Source organism: Callospermophilus lateralis, chromosome 6 (assembly GCF_048772815.1).
Source record: "Callospermophilus lateralis isolate mCalLat2 chromosome 6, mCalLat2.hap1, whole genome shotgun sequence".
Lineage (NCBI taxonomy): Eukaryota > Metazoa > Chordata > Mammalia > Rodentia > Sciuridae > Callospermophilus > Callospermophilus lateralis.
The window spans coordinates 90684064-90702452 of NC_135310.1; the positions used below are offsets into that span (position 1 = coordinate 90684064).

General features: G+C 36.6%; 1 protein-coding gene across 1 annotated transcript in view; it reads right to left on the bottom strand.

The window, feature by feature from the left end:
- Col19a1 (collagen type XIX alpha 1 chain) overlaps window positions 1-18389 on the bottom strand; it is a 296753-nt gene that overhangs the window by 85880 nt on the left and 192484 nt on the right. Inside the window, exon 16 of the mRNA XM_076860052.2 lies at window positions 2310-2363. Coding sequence (XP_076716167.2) covers window positions 2310-2363 — 54 coding nt within the window. The remainder of the gene's footprint in view (window positions 1-2309; window positions 2364-18389) is intronic.

Here is an 18389-nt window from a genome sequence, read left to right on the forward strand (position 1 = left end):
GGGCACTGGGGATGTCACCAAGTGAAAACATGCATTTGCTCATTGCAGTACAGTTCACCCCCTTTTTTTATGAAGCTCCACGTGAGGAGGAGGTGGTTACAGTGAAGATACACCAGTCAGTGTGGGGACTGGGTGTGGGATTGGGAAAGGGGAGGCATCTCCTCTGTCCTTGTGGGACCTCAGTATAGAGCTCTAAGTGCTCTCAGAAGGAAGCAGAATGAAGGGTTTGTCAAGCTACCTCCTGTTAATTCCCAATGTCGAAAACTTTCTGATGCATTTTTGTAAATTGCAGAATTTGGCAGGAAAAAAAAGGCTGTGGTCCCTCCTCTTTATTCAGTTATCTTTGAGCTCTAAAGTCACATTCAGGACACATGTGAACTAAACACTGTGAGCCTCAGTACTGTAATGGCGATAATGATAGCTAGAGTTCTTTTAAGTAATACAATAGCCAAGTTCCAAGTACTGGCCTGTAACTAACAAGATTCCCCACTCAGCTGCTTCAATCAGCTCATATTTTTTTGTAATACTACTACCTTAAAGTTTAAAAATTTACATTCTCAACTTTAGACTCTAAAATATAAAGGCTCCATATATTTTCATTTAAGGAAAAACTGACTCATTGGTAAGATAAAGTATATACTAAAGTAGTATTGGGAGACCTGTAAAGATATGAGCTTTAAAAGTTTTGCAAGTGTTAGCAAATATTTAAGTAGCTGAGTAGCAGTTTGGTAAATTTTACACCAAGGGTGAAAGTAATACAGTATATGTTTTAAGTTTTTCTAGCTGACATTGTTACATGAGAGCCAACTTATTCTCATTATTTTGAAGCATGTATAAGCCCTATTTTATAACTGTAGGAGTCATTACATTGATTAAATTTAGATAAAATATCTTTTAGCTTACTTTTTCACTTGTGCCAAGCTCTAATGTTTTGAAAAGGCTAGTATAGACTTATTTAAAAATGTTTAATAAAATATATCCTAAGCGCTCTTTCTAATAAAATCTAAATAAATGAGAAAATATAAGATAGGATAACCATCTAAAATTTATAAAGCACAACAAATTGTCTATATTTAATTCTAAATTTGTCAACCACAAATTGTCTAGGTCCTTATACTAACCTAATTTGATGAATGAAGAAGTAGGATTTAATTAGTTCATTACTTAACTTTTTTTTTTTTTTTTTTTTTTTTGAGCACTAGCTATTTTCAAGACCTGGTCTGGAACACAGTGTCTTTGGGATTTGTAAGTAGAGAGGTGCAACAGTACTTAGAGGAATTTATAGGAGGCAAAAGCCAGAAAACAGGGAGAGAAGACACAAGAGCGACTGTCCCCACCTTTTTTCTTTTTCTTTTCCTTTTTTCTTTTGGTATGGGGGATTGAACTCGGGGGTGCTCGACCACTGAGCCACATCCCTGGCCCTATTTTGTATTTTATTTAGAGACAGAGTCTCATTGAGTTACTTGCACTTCTTCTTTGCTGAGGCTGGCTTTGAACTCACAATCCTCCTGCCTTGGCCTCCTTGCGGCTGGGATTATAGGCATGCGCCATCACACCCAGCTCCCCACATTTTTCTTTGAGAAATAATATCAGTTATGAGCCATTGTGAATAAAAAGGACCCTACTCAGTGGACATAATGCATCACACAAAGTTATCAGATCACAAACACTCATTATTGAGTGATAAATCCATCGAGGATTTCATTTAGTCCTCGGTCTCAGACATAGTTACTAACCCTTGTTCTCTCCCTGTTGCTTCCTTGCAGAATCAGGAGTACAGCGGGCTTGCCTTTTGTACTCAGAGACCTCCACATCGTCATTCCATTTATCCCAGTTGTGATGGAAAGAACTTGGGGAAATTTAAAGCTGCTCCTACTCACAGGAGGAGGCTCCTGCTATTGACCTATGGTGTGTGAACATTTGCTTGAGATTTGTGCAGCACCTACCAGTTTTGATAAGAAATCCAACACCTGCTGTGATACCCAGAGCTTCTGGGCAGCAAATAATTGCTTTCTGCCCTTAGAGAAACTAGACAAAGGACATTATCAATGTCTGAACAACTGAACTTTGAATTAATCTCTAATTTATAGAAATAAAACAGAGCTTATGATAATATATGGAGTAAAGTGATATATATATATATATATACACACACATATGTGTGTGTATGTGTGTGTGTGTGTATATATATATATATATATATATATATATAATTTTTGCAAGCAGTTTTTAGCATTGAAAGATGTTTAAATACACGTAACACTATAAACTCTCAGTGTATACAAATTGTGGGGAAAGAGAAGTCATACCTTGTTAAAATATCCACCAAGAGTCTGTGGTATTCCTTGTAATCCAGGAGGTCCCTGTATTAGAAACAAATCAAAGATAAATATGTAAGCATTTACCAAGACAATGTGCATTTAAGTAACATACTTCTAAGAATCTTTGAAATTATGTAGTTAAGAAAAAGGAAGACTATGTTTAGTCCAATATTCTATTAACAAGAAAATTATAGAGACACTAACTGGTCATCAGGTTCTTAAAGATTTTTCTAAGTCTTATATGAATCCAAAGAGAGGACCTAAGTGGGAACATGTAACATTTTACCAGAAGGTCAACTTTCAGCATGTTCTTTATTAAAAGGAATTATACCCATAAGAATCTTCCAGGGAAGAAACTATAGCTTCAGTTTATATTTTATTCTTCTCCCAGGGCTTTGATCAGTGTATTATAGAAATGTGGGCCTCCACATGTTATTAACTTAGAAAATATGGGAGAAATATTTTTCTATTGATTTACTCTTTTGAGTCAGTTGTATGAAAATGAGCTGCACATGGACTTCTGGGCCAGAAAAAGATGTCTTCTATAAAATCTCAGACTTAACACATTTAAACACTGGTAGTTTTTAGTTGCCCTGGAAATATTTCCTAAGCATTGTACTGAGAGCCTGGGATGGAGAAGAAAGAAGTGAAGACATCTGTCTATCCCTAAATCTTCTAGGAAGGGAGGGAGAGAAGAGTTTTCCAGAGAATACATTTTGGGGTGAGGACCATAAGAAAATATAAAGCTTAGCATTATTTTAGATCAAGTAGTCTAAGCCAGATAGATTCAGCTGTCTCCGAAGAGAGGTTGCATATTTCATCTAGACTTCAAATACTAAGAAGAGAGAAAATATTATAGAGGCAAAGTACTTTGGGAGATAAGACACAGAAAGAGGAGGATTGAACAAATCCAACAATAGCATTATACAAGGATTATTTTTTTAAAAAGGGAATGAAAGCTTTGAAAGTGAAGAAAAATTTAAGGAACAATTGCTAGCTATATTCCTTGATGCAGTAAATACCTTAGGTATATAGAAAAAAATTAATGCTGGCAAACACTTATACTAGGTGCTTCTTATGAATGGTTTGTGACTGAAAATATGAAACCTTTGTATTGTGCCACTAAACATAAAGGACACAAGGATGTGGTGATGGATGTTCAAAAGCAGATTGGAATAACTCTTGAGAAAATAATGGGCCTCAAGAGTAATGGAACTGAATATGATTGGAAAGACAAATGATGCTGTTACCTTGCAGAAATAAAAACAGAGCTAATGTCAGAAAACAGTTCTCATGACATTATATTTTTTCATGTTATTTTTCTATCAGTCAGCTTTGTGTAAAGTATTCTAGGTCAGTTAGATGAAATAATGAGGAAAGCAATCATTGAGTAGGGGGTTGATGCATAGTTTATAGCCAAGTTAATAATTCATTTTCAAAATTCAGAAGACATGCAGTTCCATACATATTGATCCTTCTGCAAACATTTGATGAGGCAAGGAAGAATTTTAGACACCATAGGTAAGAGCACTGACAGGTAGTTTAGGAGTCTATGTATAGCAGGCATTCAGTGACTGTGTGTTGATGATAAGGCCCATCAGGCCAAAGAACAGTGATGGGGTGGGTAAACTTCGCTTCACATACATTCTTTCCAGTAAAAAGTGAAAGTCTTAATAGTTAGGGCTCTCAAATATAGAAAAACAATTAATAATAAAGTCTCTTGAATAGAACAAAAGAATCAATCTAATAGTAATAGCCAACATTTATATAGTGCTAATTATATGCACAGTTTTATATGGATAAATTCACAAAATCCCTACAATGACACCACGAGGAATGCATCAACATCATTATTTATGATTCACAGATAAAGAAAATGAGAGCTGGAAATTATAAGCTGACTCAAGGTCCGACCACCAGTTAAGTGGCAGGGTTAATAGCTAACATCAGCATTGTGCTCAAGTCACCTCTCATTTACTCTGCTATCTTAATATAAAGACAGATTCTCAATCTAAAATCTTGCTTTTAGTAATTTTAAAAACTATAAGCCCAAGAAAATACCAATGATCGTTCTTTCATGGTCTATTCACCCTACTAAAATTGGAGAAAAAAAATCAACAGAACTTGTACTTAGTACTTATGAGCCAGTACTGTGTTTAGGGCAGGAGGTTTGCCTTTAGATACAGCCCTACTGTGTAGCTGAGAGAAGGAGATAAGTCACTGTATTCCTTGAATCTATCTTCATGCATTCTCTCAAATCAGGAGATTATGCCTGAACATTCCAGAACACAACTGTACTCAAAATGAATCCTGTCTTTGTGGGGAGAGCAGTAGTGAAGGGATATCAAAAGCAGAGAGCTTTCAAAGGAGCTCTAGAATATGGTAAGGAAAAAACAGCAGCAGAACATGGAAGGGGTTTCATGCTACAGAAAATTAACTGTGGATGAGAAGAGTATAAACAATAAGATGGTGACAATTTTTAAAGAATTGCGTGAGACTTGGGTATGACTCTTAACAGACTTGTTATCCGCCCACATATTTGTGGAGGATAGCTGTTTTTCATAAACACAGAATATGTTCCTCATCTAGAATTTTGACCTTGCTGTTGAGTTTACTCTTGGGGTGGGGTGAGAAAATATGGGTGGCTCAGTGAAGCTGCTCCCTCTAAAAACAATGGCAAGAGCACAACCCTCTCAAAAGAGCCAAGGGCCAATAGAAAAGTTTGAACAATGTTATTCAGATACCCAAAAGATTAATAAACCCACAAAAGTGACTTCCATATTTTCATATGTTCCTTTCTTGCCATAATATGTCATATCCATAAAGTTGTTGCTCCAAATGGGTTTGATCTGAAGCTTTAGGCTCTACTACTTAATCAGATGATGAGCATTTATGATGACATTTTCTTTCTTACTCTTTTAGTCACTAGAGTACTTTGAGTACCATAAATTCCAAGATTAATGTAATAGAGATTTACAGCTAACAGTCTATGTGTAGGCAGTACTTTATGCAAACTCTGCTAGAGGGCTGAAGAAACCCTGCAGAGACTGAAAGGAGACACTAGCATAGAGTGTTCAGGAAGTATATGTCTACACTCACTGTGGTTAAGTGTAGCAATGACTCACCTGGTTATTTTGAAACTGTCAGAAAGGAACAACCTCAGTCAAAGCAATGACCATGGATAAACACTAAGCACATATATGCCAAGAGCAGTTCTCTGTTTATGGTTAGAAAAACAGGAAAGACCTTGGGGGGTCTTGGAATTGGTGGCTGTCCTATAGCTACATTACCAACAGATGTGTTCATTTTCTGTCTTCTGTTCTGATTTGCAACATGGCTGTAGTAGATTCAAGGAGTCATTTGTGTCTAAGTTTAGCAAGAGCTGTCAGTCTTGTAGACTATCAATCAACTCCAAGGAAGCAGAAGTTAAAGACTTGTGCTAAGTGACAGCTCTCCTGGCTTTACAAGTGTCACTGTTATTAGTAGATGCTCTAGGGCACTTGAGAGGTAATTTTCACTGAGGTTTGCATTTATAAAGACCCATCAAGAAGACAGTGAGATGACCCAGGCCCAATATACAGGCTACCTACAGAAGGCATGTCAGCCTTGGCTAATGCTCTCAGAAGTTCTAGGAAAATTGGTTGAAGTTTTGTCTTGCTCACAACAGAACCCCACAGCAAGGCTGTACAAAAATCATAGCTGTATAATTTCTATCTTTTGTGCAATTCTGTTTTACTCTATTTATACTGGGTTGGGAATGTTATGTTTTAGATGTGATGTCCCCCAAAAGCTCACATGTGAGACTATGCAAGAAGATTTAGAGGAGAAATGAAGGGTTAGAACCTTAAGCTAATCAGTGAATTAACCCCCCTGAGGGGATTAACTGAGTGATTAACTGTCAGTAGGTGGGTGTGGCTGGAGAAAGTGGTTCATGGGTATATATTTTGTATCTGGAGAGTGGAGTGTCTCTCTCTGCTTCTAATCATTATTTGAGCTGCTTCCCTCTGCCACACTCTTCTTCCATGATGTTCTGCCTCACCTTGAGCCCTGAGAAATGGAGCTGGACTTCTATGGACTAAGACTTCTGAAACCCTGAGCCCTCAAATAAACTTTTCCTCCTCTACATTTCTTCTGGTTAGATCTTTTAGTCATAGTAGCAAAAAAAAAAAAAAAAAAAAAAAAGCAAAAACAGGGAAATACAGGACATTTGAGTTCATATGAAGAGCACACAACTATAGAGAAGCTTTAAAATATTGATGAACTCAAGGGAGACATATCTGTTCAGAGCCCAACTGTACTGATGTGTAATTATCTGAGAGGTCTATAAACCTAGCATGGGTAGGGATCCTGAGGTTGTTTTCTACTGCAAAGAACCATATCTCATGTGATGAAATGAATTAAAAGTATATATAATTTGGGAAGTACAAACTCTCAGCATTTAAGTACATTATAGTAGCATTTAAGAAATTTTTGACTAAAATCTTACTGGAGCTAGAAAACAGAAAACCATGATGTCTTCCACCAGAGTTATCAAATGTATAGTGTCAAAACGATGAACTGTTTGTACCATCATCCTCTTCAAGGGTTACAGTATTGGCTGCATATTCCCAAAGTTTAAAAGATGAAAAGAGTCCTCTGTTAAAAAAATAAACTTCCTTAGTCCTGGGCTTACCTGTATTCTTACTTTTCAGCCAATGCACCTCCTGTGCTTAACTCACAGACCCATACTTTTGCCTTTTTCCCCCTCACTATTCTTTGTCATGGGCTCTGTGTTCACATCAGGGTTTGGGTCTTTTGGCTCATCTCACACTAGCTTTGTGAATCAAGATCTCCAACTCCTCAGTCAACTCCTCTGCTTACTCACTGAACCTCATCCCCAAACTATTTTCCTTTCTCCCTTTCCTCTAAAAGCTCCCTTTAGTTCTTTATAACTTTGCTGACTGAGCCTCCTTGAGCCATCTGGACGCCACTTATCTCTATGCACCATAGCTCTTCAATTTCCTATTAGGAGTTCCTCCCATGATTCACAAATACATATTTTCAGGTTATATACAACTGCTTTTGGCCCTGTGGGTTTCCAATTAACTTCAGTAATGACCTTTGGAATACCCAAAACCTCTGTGAAGGAAGTTGTAATAATCAACTCTCTTTAAACTATGCAAAAAAAAAAAAATAGCTTTGCTTTAAGAACAGATAGAAAGTCTGTTATTGGAAACTCATTTGGACTCACTTTCAAGAAACACTTCCAATGTTCTAGTGGGCAGTAGAAAATAGAGCAGTCAGTAATTATTTTTCCATTGGTGTTTTTTTAAAAAATGATGAAGCCTAAACTTGGATACAGGGGTGGCAACATGAAGCAACAACAAAGCTTGGAAAAGCTAAATGTCAAAATGAATTTTTTTCATATAAGTTTCCATCCGTAACACATTAAATATAACTTAGCAAAGCACATTTACACTGATTATAGTGGCTTGTGTGCCTGTCTGCAGTCCTAGTTGGAATGAAAACTCATGAAGGCAGGAGTTTCAATCCTTCTAAACCCATCATAACACAAGCTGTGGTACTTAGAAGTTTCCCATATCACCACTCCACTCCCAGCACCAAATGTTTGCTGAATTCAGGGAATCATTGCTCTTACAAGAAAAATTCTGTGAGGAAAGCCAATTTTTTGCTTGTTGGTTTTGATTTTAGTTATAAATGGTTTTACACAGAACAAAGGGCTTGCTGCTTCCAGATTTATAGAAGACAGAACCAACAGATTTAAATTAACCTAAGAATATGGCTAGTTAATTGAAAGCAAGGCTATAGGGAGTTCCAGTTAAGTTGGAAAAGAGTTCACGGATAGATTTTGACCAGTATTACAAGGTATAAAGTTGCACTGTGATCCCGAGGGAGGAAAAAAAATCAATAATGCTCTTTAGATAGAAAATATTTGAGAAATCAATTCTTCCTTTTTTTAAAAGATCCTTTTTTTTTGGTCTTAGTATTTGCTCTAAATGAAATTTTTTTCAGTGTCTCTTGGGATTTCACTTTGTAAATTAAATGGTTGTAACTTCATTATGGATTATTTTTTCTGAGAATGCTTCCACTGCAAATTTTAGTAAGTGAGGAGATATCAACACCTGTTCTTCCCCTTCTACAAAAAAAAAAAAAAAAAAATTACTAGAAACTCTGAATATGACTTCTGAGACCAGAAGATTTGAGTGTTTATATTACATCTACATTTTAATACAGAGATCTTGAGTTTTCATATTTGAGATTACCATGGCCATCTTAGGAAATATGGACCAGGTATTACATATTGAGTGAAATTTTAAGATTCCTAGAAAATTCCATAAAGAAAGGATCGTTCATTTGATTTTATTACCAAGGACATATTTGATTCACTGGCTAATATGTAGAATCATGAAATCTTATATTATCTCATTTTAAAATAGATAATTTCAAGTGTTTTTGTTCACATTGAAAATTAGTTGAGACCATTATGTTAAGACATACAGGCCAAACTCAGAATGTCAAGGGTTGTATATTTCTCTCATATATAGAAGCTAGAAAGGAAGAAGGAAAAAAAAAAAGGCAGGAGGGTGGTGGTGGGGCCCTCTACCTGTGTCTCATGCAAGTAGAGGAAAGGGAGGTGGGGGTGGTTGGGAGGGAAAGGGGGAAATACTGAGGAATGATATTGGCCAAATTATATTGTTATATTGTGTGCATGTATAAATATGTGACAACAAATCCTACCATTATATACAACTATAATGCACTAATAAAAACATGGAAGGAAAAACAAAACAGGAAAATCTTTGTCATACAATTTGAGTGGTTGGAACTGCACTGCCAATAAAGTAGTCCCTAACTACACATGACTCTAGAAGCTTAAAATATGGATAATTTGAATTGAGATGTGTTTTAAGTGTAAAATACACAGGCAATTTTAATGAATTTGTAGAAAACAGAATGTAAACTGTCTCATTAATAACTTTATACTAATTCTATGTTTAATAGTGTTTTGAATCTGTTATATAAAATATACTATTAAGATTAACAAAAAGAAAATTAGATCTAGCAAGTTCCAGATGATGAATATGTCTGCATATATTTAGGTTAGCATTCTTAAATGATGAAGTTTCTTTATAAAGTCTTGAACAAAGAAAATCAGGAAGGACAGAAACAAAGCTGAAAGTTAAAAGTAGATGCTAATGAAAGAATCAAAAAAAAAGTATCAACCATTTTTCCTTGGAAATGATGGGCCAGGGGAATAAATCCTGGGGAAAAAAAGACAAATGGCAAAAAATGATAAAGTGGGGTACAGATAACAATATTAGCAAATAACAGTTAACTTTTAGAGTAACAGTTGTGTGAAAACTTGTCTTACATCAGTTTGTGTTGCTGTAACATAATACTTGAGACTATATAATTTATAAACCACAGAGATTTATCCTCTCACAGATCTGAAGGCTGGGGAGTCCAAGATTGAGGCCCTGGCATCTGGTATAGTAAGGACCTCTGGCAACATCCTTACATGGCAGAAGGCAGAAAATCAAACTAACAAGCTAGCCAAATGCTATGGGAAGCTTTTTTCAAATAATGCCCTAACCCTATTAATAAGATTAGGGCCAACAGATTTAGATCAATCTAAAAATTTGGCTAGTTAATTGAAAATGAAGCTGTAGTGAAGTTTTTATTAGTCACCTCTCAAAGTCCCCACCTCTTAATATTTTCTACCTGAATTTTGGAGGGGCACATTAAAATCTTAGCATGTATGCACATATTATTGCATTTAACTCTTAAAACAATCCAAAAAAGGAGGTGTTATCCTTATTTAATATATAGTAAAAGGCTATATATCTTATCCAAGGTCATATAACCAGTCGACAAGAGCTAGCCTGACCCTACCCTGACCCAGGGTAGGGTCAGGCTAGCTAACCCATTTAAATTGGCTGATACTAAGCAGGTGATAGGAGAATAAAAGATTGCAGGTAAAATATCACAGGATTTCTCAATGAGATAGAGAATCAATAAGGGCCAAGAAAAGGGAGCTCTGAGACAGGGTGTAGATATATATTTTCAAAGATGTGGAGGACAAGAAGAGATGAAGAGGAAAGCAACCAGAATGGGAGAAGGTAATGGTTAAGAGAGAGGAATAACATGGACACAAAGCGAAATAGACCCTGAGGATTTTCATTAGAGAGAAAGAAAGAGAAGAAAATAAGCAAAATTAGCTGTGAAAGGAAAGGAAGGAAGTCAGCAAGATGCTAATCATCATCTTAAAATGACTTGAGGTTCTAACAACACCAAATGTGGGGCAAAGAGTCTTAGAATTTATGAGATGGTAGAAGAAAAGTGAAAATAGGAATATATAACTAAGACAATTTTGATGGGCTGAAACTCCCATGAGCCTGAAATTGCAGTGAATAGTTATGGGAAAGTTGTTACACAGGGAAAATGGAACATCCTTCTAATAAGAGTACAATAGAGCCACCGTATTCTGTTGTAGAAAGGAGACCTGCCTGTCGGCAGTGTGGGACTCAGAGGATTTAAGTGACAACAATATAATAGTTTAAACATTCATCAAGGATATCTTATGGGGATTTCCCCTACAAAAGGCCACAGCAGTTTGGTTGGCAGCCAGCAGCCTGTGCTCATTCTTGGTGAATCCCTGGAAATTCTGAACAGTACTGTGATCCGTGATCTTCTAACAGAAGGAGGTGTCTAGTTTCTTCCCACCTCCCAGTGGTACCTGAACCATTCTTGGAAAGATGGAGAGCTGGTAAGGATCTTGGTGTAAGATATGGCCTGCACCCCTGGTTCAGAAGTTCAGAAGCTTTTGTGTGATTAACAGGTGAGGGATTGCAGCGAAGGCAGCTTCTGGATCTTGAATGAGAATTTTTCACATCTGCCACTTTGGACATTTTTCAAACTCATTCCTCTGTGTATTCCAGGAAAGTGCTCACTTGAGCTAGGCTTGTCTGCTTCTAGCCTGCATACTGAGCTGTGTAATTGAGGGAACTCAAGCATAGGCAGTTTATGGTTGTATGAATAAGCAAAATACTCAATATGTGACCTGATTGTTTTCCAAAATTGCACAGTCCCTGGTTTCACTTGTCATTTCGGAACAGTAGTGGGAGGACGAGACTGTGACAGTGAATGCATTCAATGAGTATAATTAACCCATTTCATAAAAGCAGATTTTCCAAATTATGCTATGAAGCTCGTGTGTGTTTAACCCTTTATTTTACAAGGCAGAAAAACATCACTATTGAAGGCACATGTTTTCCCAGATATTGATCTAGTTGGTCTAAACCCCACTGCATTATTGATAACATGGAATTCTTTTTGACCGATTTCTATGGTTAGAAAAAAGAATGATCCCTCCCCTAATGCTGCCATTCTGATTATTTATCCATAAAATGTTTCAAACTCATCTCTCCCCAGTATGTTCTACAAATGGAAAATATTATTTGTCAGCTTCCTGCAATATAAGGAGCAGCAGGAGTCTTTAGAGTGCCTTGCCACCCACAGAAGCAACATCAATGACCCAGTGCAAGGTGATAAAAACCACAGGGGCATGAAAGCTAGCAAGGATGTGGATGTGAGAAACAAATTATTTGTATCCAGTGGTGTCCCCCAAAGATGACCACCAACAAAAACCACACCTCGGGAACTACTGTGTCTCCACCTCCTTGTCTGGCCTCAGGAATCTCTCCACATGCCACCCAAATCAGGAAGAAAGTCATCTTACAAAGACCCCATGGGCAGCCTCCACCTATCAGAGCTTTCAGTTTGTTGACTGTAATTAAGAGATAACATTCACTCTTTTTAAAAGTACTAGTAGAATGACAATGTTTCCTGTGCAGAGCAAATGTAATTTCCAAGGCACACTGCTGAGACTTAAGATAACTGGGCTGATGGCACTGGCTCACACACTGCCAAGTTATACAGAGAGGCCAAGAGGATGTGCAAAATTCAAATAGCTGGGAACATTCAGGATCCCTTTGGAAGAAAGCAAAATGACAAATCTGCAGGTCTTATTTTGGGGTGACTGTAGTCTCCACTTTCAACTCAAATGTCTAATATCAAGTTTTCTCTCTGGTTTGTATGTTGCACTATATGATAAATCTAATCTAGAAATGACCAATTCTTGGTCCATGGAACCCATGGTTACAGGAAGTGCATGCAGGAGAGGCCCAGAAAAAATACTCAGTGATTTTAGTTTTCACTTAGCCCCTTTCCACAAAGAATTTCAGGCAACAGAGAAAACACTGATAATATCAGCCAGTGAAGAAAGAAGTAATTAGTGATCATAGCCTTTACTAATCCACAGGATGGGTTTCCCATTTTTAAAATTAATTTGGAATACTATGCCAAAAGTTATAGAAAATAGTGATAAAATCTCATGAACCCACAATCTGATGTTATTAAAAGTACCAATTTGTCATATTTGCCTCAGATATATTCACTATTTAACAAAATCATTGCAGACATCCCAGAAGCCAGTTCAGACCTCATTTCCCACCACATTCCCTTCCACACTGAGGGAGCCCAAGACAATGGTGAAAACTGTTACTCCTTTTGTCACATAATTTCTTTTAGTCTTTTATTCTTCCATACCAGACGGTAGTTACTATTGCGCAGAGAAAACCTACTACAGGGGCTTCCCAGAGCCCTTTATTTGCTAGGGCCCTGAGTTTTCTTGGTAAAATAGATAAGACTTCTTGCCTACCTCACAAAGCTACACAGCAATAAACTGACTATGTACAGTTATTTTTAGAAAGTATACCATCAAATACAAACTATAAACTTATTTAGGAAATAAGCCTCCCTTTTTGAATATAAATGCTTTAATAAATTTGGTTGGCCTTTGATTTCTCAAACCTTAGTGTTTACCCAAACCAAAGAAATTGTGCTTAATTTATGCACTAGCCCAGCTAATTATAAGTTTGCTAACTATATATCTAAGATTTCAAATATTCTACCCTATCATTGGTATAATAACATAAGTTGGTCCAGATGTCTTTAAAGTTGTTTTCAAGAACATGACTCTCCATGAAAACTATTCAGTGGCCAGAGTATAACCACAATTAATAAAACACTTGGGAAATCAGAAAGTGGTAAATAATGTCCCATAGCTGCTGTTCAGAGAGGGAGAGAGAAAGAGAAGTAATTAGGAAACCAAACCCAAGTGCTGGATTTTGAAATCTCAACCTAATACCCGCAGCTGTCTCACATGCATGTCTATGTATTCTGTAGTCACACAAGGTGACACTGGAATTTTAGCAATGTTGACAACAGCTGTTTTGTCTGGGCCCATGACCCCAGTGGGGGACAAGTGGCAATAAAAATAATTAACTGGCTGTGTCTCCATTTACAGGTCTTGTGTGTCTATATTTTTAAATCTGAGGATGTCATCTTGTTTTTAATAGGAAATGAAATTACTGTTCCCATTGAGTCAAATAAATGATTTGGTTCATTTTCTCTGAAGATATTATCATTACAGTGCGTGGCCTTTAGACATTTAATAGACAGAAGAGCCAGGTTCTTTGTTGAAAGGAAAACCTAGAATCGTGACAAAACCTTGATCATGGCTTCTAGACAGGGTGCGAAGAATATGAATTAGATTTTGACAGAGACCTGATGAGCCTCGAAATGCATACAGTCACATACAGGATATTTTCATAAAGAAATGTTTCAGTCAGACATTTTTTTTGTCATCTGCTTTATTCAGCAGTCCAAAATGTGTTTTGGGTTATTAACTTGTTTTGGAGAGGACATTGCTTTATACTAGAAATAGTAATTTTGTATCTTGAATTCTCAGTGCAGGGTAAATAAAGTTAGAGATGGAAAATATACAAGTTGCGGATAGCGATGCATAATGGGTACCAAGTGCATTAGTTCTATGATGTTTGAGGGCATGCATTTTCGTTGTTACAACTGTTTATCTGACTCAGCATGTGACCTATCAGCAAGGAATCCTCAGGGTTAGCTTCAGGGACAAAGAAAAAACTGACTTATATGTGACAGAATTCTCCATGTTTAATGAAAAGTATGATGTCCAGTGGACTCAGACAAGACTGAAATTGAATGGGCTACAACCAAAGCTTTGCCAGTTTTTATGTTCTCTCAGCAAACAAATCTGTTGCCTATTGTTAAGGTTGAGATACGAGGTGTCCCCCAAAACTCATGTGTGAGACAATGCAAGAAGATTTAAAGAAGAAATGATTGGGTTGTGAAAGTCTTAACCCAATCAGGGATGGAATTAACTGAGTGGTAACTGAAGGTGAGTAGGGTGTAGTTGGAGGAGGTGCGTCATTGGGGCATGCTTTTTGGGTCTATATTTTGTATCTAGTGAGTGGAGTCTCTGTGCTTCTTGATCATCATGTGGGCTGCTTCCTTCCACCACACTCTTTGCCATGATGTTCTGCCTCACCTTGAGCCTCAAGGAATGGAGCTGGCTATATATGGACTGAGACCTCTGAAATTGAGTCCCCCAAAACACTTTTCCTCCTCTAAAGTTGTTCTTGTCAGATTGTCACAGCTGTGGAAAAACTGACTAAAGCACTGTTCTACTCAAAGATAAAAAAATGATGGGCTAAAAAAGATACTACGTTCAGGATACTTGATTTGTATCAGCAGGAATAGTAATTTCATCACATGAAAAATCAAAAATCAAAATTAACCACCTCAGATTAAAAACAACAACATCTGACAAGTACAAAAGGGAAATGTGATCAGTTGATTATTTTCATTGCCACCTGCACCCCCCACTCCTATTCTTATAAGGCCCTGTGTGATAAAGCCACTTGACTCTCAAAGTTTTTTCTGGCTCTACAGTTCTCTTAGCTTTTTTATATTTAGTAAGTGCATCAAGATTTTCCCCACCTAGAGCCCTTTTCATGTCTGGATCTGATTGGACAATTCTTGTCACCTGCTTAGAGAGCCCTCCCTTGGGTCTCTTGACCACAGTAATGCCTCTCTTCCTTCCAAATATTTATTATTTGGAGTTTTTTGTTTGTTTGTTTGTTTGTTTTAATCAGAGGAGTATGCTCCTCCTTTATCAGAAGAGTTTGCTCCTCTACAGTGCCCCACAGTGAACTGAAATTGTTTAGTGTATTATTTAATTGCTTAGCAATCACTGCTATGCCTTTCCCTCTCTTCATAGCAGAATGTAAGTTATTAAAGGTAGAGGACTTTTCTGTAGCTTGTTTGTTACTTTGGCTTTCTAAACCCCTATATATCTATTGTTTATAACAGAAAAAAAGGGAAATCTGCAAGCATGACAAACCCTGATCAGATCAAGACTTATAGACAGGATGCTAAGAATATGAATTAGATATCCACAGAGACCTGATGAACCTCAAAATGCATTTGGTCACATACAGGATATGTGATTAACATCTGGTAGATGTTCAATACATAGTTGTTAATTACCATATTCCCTCTCACCAGTATCCATTCAAAGCCTTCAGCAGATGTCTAGAGGCTATAGATAATATATACATACATACATACATATACATATACATATACATATACATATACATATACATATACACACACACTGGGGATTAAACCCAGGGGAGCTCTACTACTGAGCCATATCACCAGACCTTTTCATTTTTCATTTTGAGGCAGGCTCTTGCTGCATTCTAGGGGTTGACCTCACATTTGTGATCCTCCTGCCTCAGCTTCACAAGTTGCTGGGATTATAGGTGTCTATCACTGTGCCTGGCATAAATATTATAATTTAATGCCTCTTCCATCATGTCATAATTTTTGTAGTCTGGAGTATAATGGCAAATTTAGCAATAATTTCTTTTTCCTTTTTCATAATTTCACAAAGATTTATTCTTGTCATAGATTTCAGAAATCTCAGCTTCCTTTTTTTTTCTTTATTGAGAATTTCCCCCTTTTCGCTTACAGCTTCAGCTTTTCTTTGGCATATCCCAATTGCAAACATCACTGTTCTTAAACTTTAGGGCCATTGTCAAGTAAGATAAAGGTTGTATACTGTGGATTCAGTGGCCAGAGATGATTCACATCCTGGGTGGGACAGAATAGGATGATGTGATATTTCATCATGCTAATCAAAATGTGTATAGTTTAGAACTCATGAACTGCTTATTTCTGGAACTTTCCATTTAATATTTTTGGACCATGGTTGACCACAATTAACTGAAAGTATAAAAAGCAAAATCACAGATGGACTCACTTTTGTAAATGAATGCAACTTTATATCCTAAATTTATTATTTTAAGTGTGTAAACTGCTATGTAATCATACCTTTTTAGATTATGTAATGATTCATGCTTTAAAGGTAAAAGATGTTCCACTTAAATGAAGTTAAAATTAAAGTAGAAATAACATGATTTTGTATATTTTAAATCAGATCAGTGTTTTATAAAAGGAGCATAGATTTAACTGGAGTAAATTCCTACTAAATTAGTGCTGCAGAGTTTTGTTGGTGTTTTGTAACAGCCATTTTAGAGGTCCATGACCTAAGTAAAGATTTTTCATCTCAAGAAAGTATTATGTTGACATTAAAAATGATACGGTACTTATATTTAAGGCACAAGAAAAACAGAAAGTGCGACAAAATCTTGAAAATTGTATTGATTTATAACTAAGCTTCAAACACTGAAAAATTTACATAATCTGCAACATCCTCCCAAGATCTGTGAAGTGTCATTTTTTTGCTTAGAAATTTCCAAGTAGAAACAGTAGAGGGAGCTGCTGCCCTATGTTACACATTTCTTGACTTTTCTGTTTTCAACCTAAATTGCTATGCACTGAAATGTGACACATTTGAGCCTACTACTCAGTTCTCATACTGCAATAATGAAACAATGCACAAAAACAATACCAGAAAAAAAGAAAGAAAAATCAAAAGGCCTGCCTATAATAGAGAAATAATAACACATTTTAAAATTAATGTGGTCTTTAATAAACGCTCCTTAGAGTGATGATGAATGAGAAGTAAAGTTAATGTCAAATGGGTGGGCTAATACATACTTCCTTTAATAGCTCATTAGTTAAATTCTCTGGCTTTCCCTCCTGCTCCGCCTCATTTCCAGCTGCTTTCCCTTCTTTTCTAAAGAAACTAAAAATCAGAATACTTGAAACAAAATATTCTAAGACTTAAGACTTGTCAAGTCTCATCATAATATGAGGCCACTATTTTCCATTGCATATGCTACTGAGAGAACTGGAAGGCTTTTTATAAAAGAATTTTACTAGAGTATGAGGAATAGTAGTTGAGACCATCACAATTAAGAAAACACAATAGATCATGGATAAACAAACCACATAAGCAAGCAAGAGGTTGTAAAGCTGAGGAGAAAAAAAATCACAGAATCCCTAGGCCCAAGATGTTAATGCTTATTTGAGAGAATAACTTTTCTATCTCTTCAAGAGTGGCTTTACATATCTAGAATAAGTATTCCATAGGTAAAGTAATCACTTATTTATACAACGTGTTGATAGACAAATTTTTGCTAATTGTATTTTAGGAAATTAGTAAAGAGAAAAAAAATGTGTTGGTTCTATTATAGATTCAAGAGGAGCTCTTCTACCTACAATGTGAATAGGTATTCAGAATTAGTAATGGATCTAAGTTACATTTAGAGAGAATTTCACATGTAGAGGAAAGTTTTTTTCATATACATGCTATTTCCTCCTTCTAGGAACTGTGGGAATTAGGCAGGGCAGGTACTATCATTTCAAATTTAGAGAGAAGCAAATGAAGATGTGGAAATGTCAGGTGAATTGCGTAGAATGAGCTAGTGAGGGATTGGATTAGGTTCCTCACCAACATCCTGTACTGTCTGTGTCCTGATGTAGAACAGTGCCATGCAAAAATTCAAGCAATGTTTTGTGTATGGTGCTTGTGGGCCAGTCCTAGTCAAACCATAAACTAGAAACTTGTCTCTGACACCACTGATCCTCCATGATGAAGGCGACTTTAGGAATCAGTTCCTGGGACTTAAGTCTGCCTCCTTCTCTTAGGCTTGTGTGATCTTGGGCAAATTATATAATGTTTCCATGCATCACTTATTCCATAATAGAGGATAACTT